Source organism: Salvelinus alpinus, chromosome 25 (genome assembly GCF_045679555.1).
Source record: "Salvelinus alpinus chromosome 25, SLU_Salpinus.1, whole genome shotgun sequence".
Classification (NCBI taxonomy): domain Eukaryota; kingdom Metazoa; phylum Chordata; class Actinopteri; order Salmoniformes; family Salmonidae; genus Salvelinus; species Salvelinus alpinus.
In genome coordinates, this window is record NC_092110.1 from 36888602 (window position 1) to 36903793 (window position 15192).

A 15192-nucleotide genomic window follows, 5' to 3' on the forward strand; every position below is an offset into this window, starting at 1 on the left:
CCAACGCCACCCAGTCGGTCATCCTGACAGCACAATATTGGCCAACACCACCCAGTCGGTCATCCTGACAACACATTGTCAGTTGATTGTCGCTTAGGGTTTCCAATGCCACTGCACACACACATCATTGAGGATTTTCCTAGTTAGGAAAATGGGTAAATAAAAAAATAAAGAAAAGCCAAAATACAGAAAACAATGTGGTCTTATAGCTTATCAGTCCCCATCTTCATTGCTGTATTTGAGTCGAATCAGTAGATTTCCATTATTTGCGAGGCAATAGTCTTCTTCCTGTTCACACTTCCCATAAAATGATGGCAGAGGAAAATAGCTCTTCCCAAAGGCACCTTTTCAAATTGTTTCAGCATTGCATAGTTTATTTGGCGAACATGTGATCAGAAGACGCCTCTTACCTTGTGACCAGCAGGTGGGACCCCATCCTCCGTGACGCTTTGCCCATTCTGAAAATAAAACGAGAGAACACGGTTTCAGTGCCAAGATGTTTGCTGTGTGCGAGATTGTATGTGTGGGTGGGAACCATAGCAACCTAGAGCATCCCTACTCATTATGCTACTTTGTTCCTAAGCTGACAGACCCAGTGGGTTTCACCTGTTGAAATGGCCAACCACAGTTATCCTCCAACAATGCATCTAGCTGAAGCATTGTTAAGAGCCCTTCAAAAGAGAACATCCATTTGTTATCAGCCAGTCTGCACGTTATTTCCCAGCATACACAGAATGGACCAGAGGCTAAAGCACCAGATGACATAATTGCCGTGTAGTTTCACAAGAGCAGACACTCTTTAAATGTCATGATGAAAAGAGAATCAAGGCATTTGGAAGACCATTACATGACAGGCTGGCCACTTTCCATTGAAATCAAACTGCCATTAAAGCCATGATGATGATGATGATTAGGCAGCCTGATTCATTTGAATAACCAACAGTTACTGTACATAAAGACTCCAGGTTGCTGGGTTGAGAACATTGGATGATAAAGTATAATTGACAAAATGTTTCACCCAAGGCCTTAGCAGACAGTTTGGTACCACAGTACATTGTAGTGCAATATCCAGCTACCACAGGCCATTATTAAACTGCCACGGGCCATTATTAAACTGCCACGGGCCATTATTAAACTGCCACGGGCCATTATTAAACTGCCACGGGCCATTATTAAACTGCCACGGGCCATTATCTCTAGAGATGTTCAATCTCTGTTTTCACAAAGAACTAAATATGATTTGTTTGGTCTGAAGCATTCTGTAAACTTATTCCTAAGAACACACTCAAATTCACATTCTTGCTTTGACAGAAACACACACAAAAAAAAAATACTCTCTCTCCTACCATAGCAGTCAAAATAGAGACTTTGTTAAATATTGCATTTGAAAAAACAGCAACAAAAAAACAGTCAAAGACAAATGGGAGAGGTTCGGGCTTGAGGCTCCAACACTGACCGAGCCACCCCCTCCCCACAGGCATGTCATTATGGAGAGGCGCGAACCTGAAGTCACAATCCTCTCCTACTCCTCTCCCCTGACGACAATACAGTTATTTTCTTCTAACACACACACACACACACACACACACACAGAGCAGAGCCAACCAGGTTATTGATTAGCCTCGAGTTGTGATAAAGAAGAAAGAGAGTGGGAAAATGGCTTATCTGAGGCACTGCCCTTGGTCTGAGGGCAGAGAAAGATCTTTACTAAACGGAGAAACCGTGGACGTAACCCCCACTCCCTAAGATTGTCCACAATAGTTATCTCCTCACAGATCGATAGGTCTGTTGGGTGACAAATTAACTTGCCATGGAAATGTTAAGTTGCAGTCTCAAAGGCTGCATTTATACAGATTGCCCAATTCTGATCTTTTTCCACTAATTGGTCTTTTGATGAATCAGATCAGCTCATTAATTAGGCAAAATGTAAGAACTGGGCTGCATGTGTAAACACAGCCAAAAAGGACCAAGAGTGAGACATTACTGCAGCGGCCTCTGCTACAAATCAAGAGTGCAAAAGGAAAGCAGGATTATCGTAAATCAGAGAATGCTTTCAGGGCACACCCTCACCAGAGAGAACTTGTTAGGCTATCAGGTCTAGGAAACACAATGAGCTTCTCAAACACAGCCTGAGGTTTTATGAGAGTGCAAAAGGAAGATCAATGTTTGTTTATTTTTTTAAATACTTAAAAACCGAGATGGTGTTTTCATCCAGTTTTGTGACAGATTTTTCATGAGATTTTTTTCGACCTGTGGTGCATTTCCACAAAACTGACTCACTACAGATAAAAATCAGTGTGAGATGACGTAGGGCACACAAAATTGACTCTTTTCGCTTAAGTTTTCATGTACCGAATAAAAATATAAAAAGTGTTGTTTCCATCGCAGTTAAACTCTACCAATAGTTGTGTCACAAAAACTGTTGTGTTAAACAGCAAATATAACTACTCTGGTCTTGGCACGTGCTCTCTAGCCAACGGTTCGCAGTACGGGTAGGCTGTGCAGTCACTGGATAGTGTAATCTACATGAGATTATTATGGATAAGTCAAACGTTAGACAAGGATCGATCATCATGTCACCAGAATAAGACCCTTGATATTTGTTGGAAAGGAGCATCAAGTTTACTTTGATATATGGTGGCTATTATATAAATATTTGCTCATAAAAGCATTTCCACTGCCATATCTTGCATACTTAAATTTAACCGACACAAAAGGATCCTACCATAACCGAACAAACAAAATTCTGTCAGCATTTAAATAATTGTCGTTGCCATAACAGCTGTCGTGTTTTAAAATGTTTTCCTCCATACGGTATGACTTTACTAGCATGAGAAACAAATGTGGATGGTAAAGTGGTTACTGACTGCAGTTGTTAAAAGGGATAGTTCAAGTGACATCACCCACAATGCTATTCCAGGCAGTGACATCACAAGGTTTACATCCATGGGGGTAGTAAAGGCATTTTTAGTATGTTCCAAATGTTCCACCTAAAATCACCTCAAAATTACAGGTGAACTACCCCTTTAATAAACTAAAACTCAAAAGATAGTTGTGAAACACTGGCCTAACAAGGAAACACAAACCAACAATGAATCATAAAAGGAGGGGTTAACGCACAAACAAAATAAAATGTTTTTTTTTAAAAAAGAGGCTCTGAGGAGGAAACCAACTGGTCATCCGGTTCCGGAGTGTTTCCCTAACCTCTGTGTAGACTTCCCCTCTATTTTACACACTTCATCCCTACTCTACCTTCCTTATCCCCTCCCCCCTCACATAAAGTTCTCACTACTGTAGTCATAATCCCTGGGTCTTCAGCAGAGGTTGGCCCTGGAATGTGGAAGATCCTGCTCCACACATTTCGGCCTAATTAGCCCTGCATGGCTGATCCAAGTGGCACTGTTAACCACGCTCTCCCCTGAGATTTCAACCAGAGTAAAAACACACACACACTTTAAAATTACACCCTCACACATACAATTACACACAGGTTCAAAATGTACATCAGGGCTCCCCAAATGGCATCCCACAGGACAAATTTGCCCCCTCCCAAACGTAATAATTTTTTTAAAATAGAGACACCAGTGAATCAGATTCCAAGTGATTTTTATTTTGGAAATCTGTTCCGAAGTACTCTCATGAATAATTGTGATCGTGTACAAATGTAAGCAAGTTTTAGTCAAATGTTATATCCGTTTGTCCTTCTTGCGGTCAAGTTGCAGTCTACAAAGTATCTGTAATGATGTACCGACCCCCTGACCATCCGCTCAATAATGAGATATATATAATCTAGTTGATGATCCCTGATATATATTTCTGTACACACACACGAAGGGCTGAGTGGTACATGGTATTTTACTATATAATGTAGCTACAGGTATTGATCCACTGATGTGGATTTTCACTGTACCTTCACTAATGGTATTCAAATCAAACTGTATTTATCACATCAGCCAAATACAACAGGTGAACAGTGAACTGCTGTAAGGTATTTTAATGTTTGATTTGTTATATCATTTAGTAAATGACTCAAAAGAAGAAATGTATGACAATGCTGGAATTTAACAAATATGCAAATAGAAACCAGTTAGAGGCTACAAAATAGGATTTTAACGAGGTGTCCTACAAATAGGACGACTTCACTGTCAGTTTTGTGCAGAAACAGTATTTTTCATTGAACAGTATAAAGCAACCAGAATGGAGAAAGCCCATTAAAACCACTTAGAATTAATGTGCTGCTATCCTAGGGTGATGCACTACCCATAATGCATTTTTTGAACTTTCATTATTCAGAAACATCAAATCCCGTCATAAATTATATTTTGCCGTCGCCCTACGCACATATCTTGCAGCCAGCCATGTGACACAACTAGGTTACTCAAAAGACATCTATAATTCATGCAATGTAAACAGCCTTGAAGAACTCATGGCGTTGTTAAAATATAACTTCAGTGTAACAGCTATGATTATAGCAGCAGCACCACCCTGAAAACCAAGCAACTGGTAATCTCTCCCTTACACACAAAAAACAACATCTATTGCTTCATTCATAGTGCAAATACTGTACTTCAAACTAAAATGCTGCAGCATTGACCATCTTTAATTCATAAGCCTAGCTTTACTTAGAAAAAGCTAGAATTTAGCATACACTACCGTTCAAAAGTTTGGGGTCACTTAGAAATGTCCTCATTTTTGAAAGAAAAGCAAATTTTTTTGCCCATTAAAATAATGTCAAATTGATCAGAAACAGTGTAGACATTGTTAATGTTGTAAATGACTATTGTAGCTGGAAACGTCTGATTTACAGAATATCTACGTAGGCGTTCAGAGGCCCATTATCTGCAACCATCACACCTGTGTTCCAATGGCACGTTGTGTTAGCTAATCCAAGTTTATCATTTTAAAAGGCTAAATGATCATTAGAAAACCATTTTGCAATTATGTTAGCACAGCTGAACACTGTTGTTCTGATTAAAGAAGCAATAAAACTGGCCTTCTTTAGACTAGTTTAGTATCTGGAGCATCAGTATATGTGGGTTCGATTACAGGCTCAAAATGGCCAGAAACAAAGACCTTTCTTCTGAAACTCGTCAGTCTATTCTTGTTCTGAGAGATGAAATTTATTCCATGCGAGAAATTGCCAAGAAACTGAAGAGCTGGTACAACGCTGTGTACTACTCCTTTCACAGAACAGCGCAAACTGGCTCTAACCATAATAGAAAGAGGAGTGGGAGGCCCCGGTGCACAACTGAGCAAGAGAACAAGTACATTAGTGTCTAGTTTGAGAAACAGACACCTCACAAGTCCTCAACTGGCAGCTACATTAAATAGTACACGCAAAACACCAGTTTCAACGTCAACAGTGAAGTGGCGACTCCGGGATGCTGGCCTTCTAGGCATTTTTTTTGCCTTTTCTTTCAAAAACAAGGACATTTCTAAGTGACCACAAACTTTTGAACGGTAATGTAGCTATTTTTATTTAACTAGGCAAGTCAGTTAAGAACAAATTCTTATTTACAATGACGGCCTACCGGGCAACTGCCTTGCTCAGAGGCAGAACGACACATTTTTACCATTGCGTCAGCTTGGGGATTCAATCTAGCAACCTTTTGGTTACTGGCCCTCTGACACTCTAACCACTAGGCTACCTGCCGCACCTACCTGCAGCTGTGACGGAACAATGAAAGCGACCTCATATCTGCCAGTGTGAAACTAGCTTCAGGCTGTGTTATCACATGCGCCTATGGCAACCAGTAAGTCATCTCATCCAGGTGGTGTTTGTTCCACAGGTCACACCCAGATCAGCTGAAGGTAAGCCAAAAGTCCCTTCTCTGGATGTGTTTCAAGATGACTACATTGCAGTCACCTTCCAGATCCCACAACGCCAGCGTGCAGCGCCATTGCATTATAGTAGGTCTGGAACACACCCAATCTGCTTACATAATGGCTGTAGCTCTGTAGAGCGCACAGCCTTGGCCGCGCACGACTACAACACCATCATTAAGTTTGCCGACAACACAGCGGTAGTAGGTCTGATCACTGACAAGGCGGTAAGTGACCTGGCAGTGTGGTGCCAGGACAACATCTCTGTCAAAAGTCAGCAAGACAAAAGAGCTGATCGTGGACTACAAGAAACGGAGGGCCGTGCACGCCCCCATCCACAGGGCTGTAGTGGAGCGGATCGAGAGCTTCAAGTTCAGTGTCCAGATCACTAAGGATCTATCATGGTTCAAACACACTAACCAAGTCATGAAGATGGATCGACTCTTCCCCCTCCGGACGCTGAAAATATTGGGTATGGGCCCTCAGATCCTCAAAACATTCTACAGCTGTACCACTGAGAGCATCTTGACTAGCTGCATCAGCGCCTTGGTATGGCAACTGCTTGGCAACTGACCACAAGGCACTACAGAGGGTAGTGCATATGGCCCAGTACATCACTGGAGCCGAGCTCCCTACCATCCCGGACCTCTATTCCAGGCAGTGTCAGAAGAAGTCCCCTAAAAATAGCCACCTAAGTCATACTGTTCTCTCTGCTACCATGGCAAGCGGAAGCGATGCACCAAACTAAACTTACTTTGACTCATCACATATGCTGCTGCTAACTATCTGTCCATTTATTCCTAGTTATATGTACATATCTACCTCAATTATCGCGTACCCCTGCACACAGACTTGATACTGGTACCTCTAGTATATAGACAAGTTACAGTTACTCATTGTGTATCTATTATTTGTATTATTACTTGTTTTACTTTATTATTTCTCTATTTTCTCTCTCTGCATTGTTGGGAAGGGCCCGTAAGTAAGCATTTCACTGTTAGTTCACGACGCATGTGACAAATAAAATGTGATTTGAGCCATTAGCTGCTGTGTGCAGCGTGTCTGCAACATAGTCGGTCTGGAACACACCCACTCTCCCTCCCTCCCTCCCTGTGTGGCTCAGAAAGTGTGCCCTGTGCTGGCAGGCCACGCATGGCGCAGAGGAATGTGGACCATTGTCTCACAGTTATTAACTCAACCCCTGGCCTCTTGCGTAATAACAGGGAGATCTCCAGAAGCGCTGACAGTCATCCCTTGCAGAGGCTTGTTGTGTTCTGTTCTGTTCTGCTCTCCAAATACCTGATAAAAGCATGCGCCGAAACGCATTGGTTTTCACAACAAATATTTTTTCCGCAGCAAACATGCAGTGTCCTGCCAAGAGTTGATGAATATATTTTCATGTTCAGCTCCTTCTGCTGCACCTGGGTAGAAAAGCTCTGCTGGGAACAGATGACTAGTGTGTAATAGAGGTAGACACCTGATTGCATCAATCGCAAACATGTCCTCCAGTCACAAGTCCTCCAAATTAAAAATATAACGTTTATATCAAAGCATTACATGTTCACCAGAAGAAGGGGTTCATGATAATATGAGAAGGAGAAGAGCAGTTAGGGAATATCTCAAGCAATATGAGCAGGAAACAAAAATCATGTGCCCCACATGTACAGGGGAACAATAACAGTGACTTCATCAGTGATCAAAGGAGTGTCTATGACTAGGGCATTGCTCTATGTCGAGGCATCTGTCGGGAAATCTCCGGATCACTTTGGGGATCGGGGGACTCAGATGGATAGCCAATCCCAATTCGCACATCCCCCTCCCGCTTTGCCATAACCCTTTGATGTTTGCTTTCCCATAACCCTTCGATGGTTTTCAGATCTGAAGGTTCTGGATAGGTTGGTCTATAAGCAGCAGTGTGGTGGAGACTCCACATTACAGATTTGCAAACGTCAAAACGGTTGGGGCCAAAGTGGAGAGGAAGGGAGCAAACTGGGACCGGAAGAAGCCTGGTGGTGTGCCAGGTGCGATCCAGTGGCAGCACATGGAACGAGACTAGTATAGGGAAGGGAACGGAACAACAGGTGACGTGATGACAGGGAGGAATAGAGAGAGGGAAGAATGGAGGGATAACTTTGTCGCGGTATGTGACTAAACCCTGGGCCGGATCTGTTGCCTTCGCACCGTCTCTAGTTTCAAAACACAGAGTCACTGACAGGAAACAAACAGCTCATGAGCTGTCATCTGATAAGAGAGAGTAGCTTCTCTCACGAGTGGATGTGTTAAGAGTGTGTTGATTATAACATTTAAATTCAGATCAGACGTTCACAACAATACGCTTGGGTATTTGACATCCTACTATTTAGAACTGAAGACAGCTGTCAACAGTAGCTGACATCATTATCAGCTCAAGTATAGCAGTGGACCAATGGTAGATTCTGAACCTAGTTCATACTTTGACAGTCAGTACCTTGACATTTCCATAAAGCTGTTAATGAATCTGACCTTGTCCACACCGATAGTAACCCAAAACCACAACCCTTCAATCAATCAATCCACAACTCTCTCTGGTATCCAACCCCAGCCCTAATGTCCGTCTGTCTCAGGGCTCTCAGTTTACAGCTCAATCAATCCGCCTCGGCCTCATCTGTCGGTCTAAGACTGGAGTGGAGCCGGGTGCCAACGAGATCTGTGCTGTGACTTACAGCCTCAAGCTCAATGGAAAAGATCTCAGTGTGCCGTATTCTAAAGGCATTTGTCATCTCTCTACATTACTACACATTGATCGCTCATTTCAAACACATCGTATTCAAAGGCCCATGACAGGAAACGAGGCAAGACAGGCATAATTTCACCTGCCCATCCAATCTGTTGGGGATTGGGGAAGACCTCATTCCCAACAGGTGTAGTATAGCTACACTCCTCCAGTTGAACCAAATCACATCACAAAGAGAGAGAAGTATGAGAACATAGAGAAAATGGGCTTTCTAGGTTTTACATGTAATGCTGCTGCGTGAGAGAACACGGGTTTATTGCGTTGTGACTGAGACAGCATGTCACTCTTGCCTCCAATTTGCCTTTCCCAACAAAAGTTGCAAGGTCATGACCATAGTAAAAATTCCAGCGAGGACTTCCTGGCAAGCAGCCACCTGTCAAGAGGTGCTGAGGACATTAAAAAAAAGGCAGAAGCTGAGTTCAACTAATATCCTTTGAACATTAACTATTAGGCTAGACTACTGTACATCAAAAGGGAAAATGTCAAGCCATGCCAACAACTGAATAAAACAGAATAAGAGTGGATGGGGAGAGTAGCCTACTCACTTGATAACAAATTAAACTAAATGGCAGAAGAACATTTAAATAAGTATTTTGAACACGTTTTAGAGTCCACAGGACACTGCTCCATGGAATCAATTACATAAAATGATACCCCCGCAGATTTGATTTTGCCACACTTCGGCTAAATTGTCACACATGGGTACATTGTATCAACCTACTGTAACAAACAAGCAAGCGCACTCCTTAACTTTACAAACATGTAAAATAACAACTGGGGCGCATTCAGCAGGACAAGGTTTTGGAACGTTCAGATAGCACATTTCTATGTAGAACAAACATGCATCTCTGACATGCAGAATATGGAATCACTTCGGCTCCATGTGGCATTTCTATTTCCAACTCCTGAGAACGTTTTCGTATTGAACATGGACCAAGTCAACATTGTTCCATTATGTCAATAAAAAACAATTGATTCCTGGTATTTATTGTCAAGTGTCTTTCCAAGTACACCAATTAACAGAAGGGAAATTGTAGCCTACAGATATCCTATATATGGCATGCGGAATGACAATAAGAGCAATTTCACCGGTGTCCTTACCTCTGAGTCCAGTGTAATTAGTTCCATTTGGGGCCAGGGCTCCGCAAGATGTGCAAGAGGCATTATGCAGGTTTAGTATCGCTCTCTGCTACCGAAATACACGTTCAGTTTGCCCAGATGTATTGGGTTGTAGAGTGAGGTTACGTTACCCTGGACAATGTCTTGTTTATTCACAATCTGAATTCCGGTCGGTTATGATGTATCAATTCAATCCCCGGTGCAGACGCGTATTCCAGTCGCACTCGGCAGCCGTTTGCTACAAACAATATAAACCCGACAGAAAAGCACACGAGAAAACTATTGATGATACCAATTCCAGAATATGAGTAAAATCAAACCCCTCTACACAGGTAGCCTAGGTCAGATTTGTAGTGAAGAGCTGACTGAGTTTCCAAGCCGTTTAACAGGCTATGCAATTATATTCATACGCCAAAAATAATTCGCTTTCTCTTGAGTCCATGTAACCTAATTAATCGCCAGCGCAGCCTATTATATTATAGGCATACAGCTTCTCTTCTTCTCTGTATTTATGAGAGATTACTCGGAATGGGGACTTCGTTCTGTACTGCCTCCAGAATGTAGCGTCGAAGCTGAGCGCAACTCGACCTGTTATTGGTAGACTCCAGACTGATTTCTTCCAGCCCCGTATTGGTCGGTCCGCCCAACTGTATTTTCGCCGTCCTCTGGAGGCTGGTTGAACTGCAATTTATGTACAGGATTACCTTACGTAATACGCCAAAGCGCACCAAATGCACTTTTTTATTATACAGTAATCAAATTTAAAAGGTTAGCAGCGTAATAAGACCTTGAAGATAATTTTGTTCAGCATGATGGTAAAAAAAGATAATGGGGAGGAGAAAAAGGACGGGAGAAGAAGAAGACAAAGAAGAAGAAGAGGGGGTCAAGGGCGTTGATGATGAGGATGGTAAATAGTGATTCATTTTTATGCACAGAGGTGTCATGCCCATTCATTGCAAGTGCTCGCTATCAGTGTCCCTTCAAAAAGACATTTGGTACATGACGCATTTGGATTTGAAGGAAAACAGTTATAATTTTTATTAGTTAATAAATTGTATCAAATTTCTTGAGTGTGGTGTATCAATTGATCTGTGCATAGTCGAGGGTCATTGTGTTATTGTAACAATGTCTACATTTATGTTCATTTGTTTTGGTCTCTCACTCCAACATTTGCCACCAGAGGAGGCTCCTCAGAGGAGGAAGGGAAGGACCATCCTACTCAGTGAATTTCATAAAAATAATGAATGTATAATTTTTTTAAATAAACATGTCACCAAGTAACTGATTAAAACACACTGTTTTGCAATGAAGGTCTACAGTAGCCTCAACAGCACTCTGTAGGGTAGACCCATGGTGTAGCCGGAGGACAGCTAGCTTCCGTCCTCCTCTGGGTACCTTGACTTCAGTACAGAACCTAGGAGGCTCATGGTTCTAAACCCCCTTCCATAGACTTACACAGCACTTATTACAACTTCCGGAGGACGTCCTACAAACCTATCAGAGCTCTTGCAGTATGAGCTGACATGTTATCCATCCAATCAAAGAATCAGAGAATGAATCTAGCACTTAAAGCATAAGCTACAGCTAGCTAGCACTGCAGTGCATAAGTAGCGGGGACCGAGAGACTGAAAAACAGCTTCTATCTCAAGGCCATCAGACTATTAAACAGCCATCACTAACATTGAGTGGCTGCTGCAACATACTGACTCATCTCTAGCCACTTTAATAATGAAAAAATTGATGTAATAAATGTATCACTAGCCACTTTAAACAATGCCACTTTATATAATTGTTACATACCCTACATTACTCATCTCATATGTATATACTGTACTCTATACCATCTACTGCATTTTGCCTATGCCGTTCGGCCATCACTCATTCATATTTTTGTATGTACACTTTCTTATTCATTCCTTTACACTTGTGTGTATAAGGTAGTTGTTGTGAAATTGTTAGGTTAAATTACTTGTTAGATATTACTGCATGGTCGGAACTAGAAGCACAAGCATTCCGCTACACTCGCATTAACATCTGCTAACCATGTGTATGTGACAAATAAAATTTGATTTGATTAGTTGACTCAAAGAGAAAGACAATAGTTGAACAGTTTTGAACAAATACATTTCTTCAAAAATTGAGAAGCAGCAGAGAGAGAGAGATGGTATTTGTTTTATTCCTAGTTTACTTTTCACTTACTTAGTTAATGCAGCTAATTTAGCCTACTCAACAACCGGGCTCAAACAGAGAGGATTGCTATTTATGCTAGCTAGCTGGCTAAGGCTATCCAACATGGCAACTCTTCCAAGTTAAGGAAAGCGTTCGGTTTTATTAATTTATTGCCAATGGTGCAACTGCTAGCTGTACACTGTACTGCATGATTGTACACATGGAAATGGGATGAGTCATTCAATACAGGATTGGTAACATGTTAGTTATATTTTGTTGTCTACAATATAATGTTATTTTGGTGACAACGATGTAGGCTGTGTAGCAGTTAGTGGTTATGGTATGATGATTTGGTTTGTATAGATTTTTGCACCTGGTCACAGACAGCTGTTGTGTTGTGCACTGAAGTCCACAAGCAAAGTTAAAAAGATGATAGTGCATAGATGTGAGAAGGAATTATACAATGAGCAAAGTGATGATGCTGTATGTGGCTGCTATGAAAGTGAACTGTGTATGCGGGTGATCAGGGGTGTCATAATATCGCCAATTCTTTTGCAAAACGTTTGTCAATAAATGAAAGCAACCTGAACGAAACAGGGAGGGACCTACCTGAATTGGTCCAATAGAAACTCTTGTTTTAGTTGGATTGTAATAATGATTTCTCACCAGATCAGCTAGATGCAGGCAAGAGTGTGCAAGGCGGTATCGAATGTGTCATTGTCTCTTGACCTGTGCACCTACGTTGTAAACTTTTATTTGTAGGCTAAGTTGTAGCAACCTCTTGATGTGTATAGGACAAATTCAAATATCACGTAGGAGCCTAAACCTATCGAAGTCACATTGAGCTGGGTGAATGGAATACGAATGACAGTGATTCAATATGCTGTTATAGAAATAAGGCAATGCGCATTAAAAAAAAGTTGTCCCTAATCTCAAACAGCACTGACCACCACTGTTTGTCCCAAGGCCTTTTCACACAGAGCACAGTCCGGAGAGCTCCCCCTCTCCATCTAGTCCATTCAATGGGCTAAGTGAATATTGTTCCTGGCTGAATTTGGTTACTATTGGCAACCAGACATCATCTAACATACTAGAGGCAAGTACTACAATCTATGATTAACATTAGGATGGATACTTTCAGTTAATAGGAAATTATGAAACAGAACAATATAAGGTTTACTTGTAATATATATACTGTACATATATATACACAGTACCAGTCAAAAGTTTGGACACACCTACTCATTCCAGGGTTTTTCTTCATTTGTACTATTTTCTACATTGTAGAATAATAGTGAAGACATACAAACTATGAAATAACACGTATGGAATCATGTAGTAACCCCAAAAAATATTAAACAAAGCAAAATATATTTTATATTTGAGATTCTTCAAAGTTGCCAACCTTTGCCTCGATGACAGCTTTGTACACCCTTGGCATTCTCTCAACCAACTTCATGAGGTAGTCACCTGGAATGCATTTCAATTAACAGGTGTGCCTTGTTAAAAGTTACATTTGTGGAATTTCTTTCCTTCTTAATGCTTTTGAGCCAATCAGTTGTGTTGTGACAGGGTAGGGGTGGTATAGCCCTATTTGGTAAAAGGCCAAGTCCATATTATGGCAAGACCAGCTCAAATAAGCAAAGAGAAATGACAGTCCATCATTACTTTCAGTCCTGTCTGGGTTGGCGCCCCCCCTTGGTTTGTGCCGTGGCGGAGATCTTTGTGTGCTATACTTGGCCTTGTCTCAGGATGGTAAGTTGATGGTTGAAGATATCTCTCTAGTGGTGTGGGGGCTGTGCTTTGGCAAAATGGGTGGGGTTATATCCTTCCTGTTTGGCCCTGTCCGGGGGTATCATCGGATGGGGCCACAGTGCCTCCTGACCCCTCCTGTCTCAGCCTCCAGTATTTATGCTGCAGTAGTTTGTGTTGGGGGGCTAGGGTCAGTTTGTTATATCTGGAGTACTTCTCCTGTCTTATCCGGTGTCCTGTGTGAATTTAAGTATGCTCTCTCTAATTCTCTCTTTCTCTCTTTATTTCTCTCTCTCGGAGGACGTGAGCCCTAGGACCATGCCTCAGGACTACCTGGCATGATGACTCCTTGCTGTCCCCAGTCCACCTGTCCGTGCTGCTGCTCCAGTTTCAACTGTTCTGCCTGCGGCTATGGAAGCCTGACCTGTTCACCGGACGTTCTACCTGTCCCAGACCTGCTGTTTTCAACTCTCTAGAGACAGCAGGAGCGGTAGAGATACTCTTAATGATCGGCTATGAAAAGCCAACTGACATTTACTCCTGAGGTGCTGACTTGCTGCACCCTCGACAACTACTGTGATTATTATTATTTGACCATGCTGGTCATTTATGAACATTTGAACATCTTGGCCATGTTCTGTTATAATCTCCACCCGGCACAGCCAGAAGAGGACTGGCCACCCCTCATAGCCTGGTTCCTCTCTAGGTTTCTTCCTAGGTTTTTGCTTTTCTAGGGATTTTTTCCTAGCCACCGTGCTTCTACACCTGCATTGCTTGCTGTTTGGGGTTTTAGGCTGGGTTTCTGTACAGCACTTTGAGATATCAGCTGATTTAAGAAGGGCTATATAAAATAAATTTGATTTGATTTGATTTGATATGAATGAGGAAAATTTCAAGAACTTTGAAAGTTTCTTAAAGTGCAGTCGCAAAAGCCATCAAGCGCTATGATGAAACTGGCTCTCATGAGGACCACCACAGGAAAGAAAAACCCAGAGTTAGCTCTGCTGCAGAGGATAAGTTCATTAGAGTTACCAGCCTCAGATATTGCAGCCCAAATAAATAATTCATAAAGTTCAAGTAACAGACATCTCAATATCAACTGTTCAGAGGAGACTGCGTGAATCAGGCCTTCATGGTCGAATTGCTGCTAAGAAACCACTACTGAAAAACACCTATAAGAAGAAGAGACTTGTTTGGGCCAAGAAACATGAACAATGGTCATTAGACCGGTGGAAATCTGTCCTTTGGTCTGATGAGTCCAAATTTGAGATTTTTGTTTCCAACCTCCGTGTCTTTGTGAGACTCAGAGTAGGTGAACGGATGATCTCTGCATGTGTCGTTCCCACCGTGAAGCATGGAGGAGGACGTGTGATGGTGTGGGGGTGCTTTGCTGGTGACACTGTCAGTTATTTATTTAGAATTCAAGGCACACAACCAGCATGACTACCACAGCATTCTGCAGCAATACACCATCCCATCTGGTTTGGGCTTAGTGGGACTATCATTTGTTTTTCAACAGGACAATGACCCAACATACCTCCAAGTTCCGGCATCGT

At 42.0% G+C, this 15192-nt stretch overlaps 1 protein-coding gene across 2 annotated transcripts in view; it reads right to left on the minus strand.

The window, feature by feature from the left end:
* The window catches only part of LOC139553884 (ribosomal protein S6 kinase 2 alpha-like), a 78902-nt gene extending 68557 nt beyond the window's left edge, over positions 1–10345 (minus strand). The window contains exons 1-2 of one of the 2 annotated variants that reach the window (XM_071366638.1): positions 9698–10345; positions 411–458 (exon numbers count right to left, since the gene is read on the minus strand). In XM_071366638.1, the coding sequence (XP_071222739.1) occupies positions 411–458; positions 9698–9760 (111 nt within the window). In that variant the 5' untranslated portion in view covers positions 9761–10345. The remainder of the gene's footprint in view (positions 1–410; positions 459–9697) is intronic. The other variant, XM_071366641.1, reaches the window with a different exon arrangement.
* Between the last annotated feature and the right edge of the window lie 4847 nt (positions 10346–15192).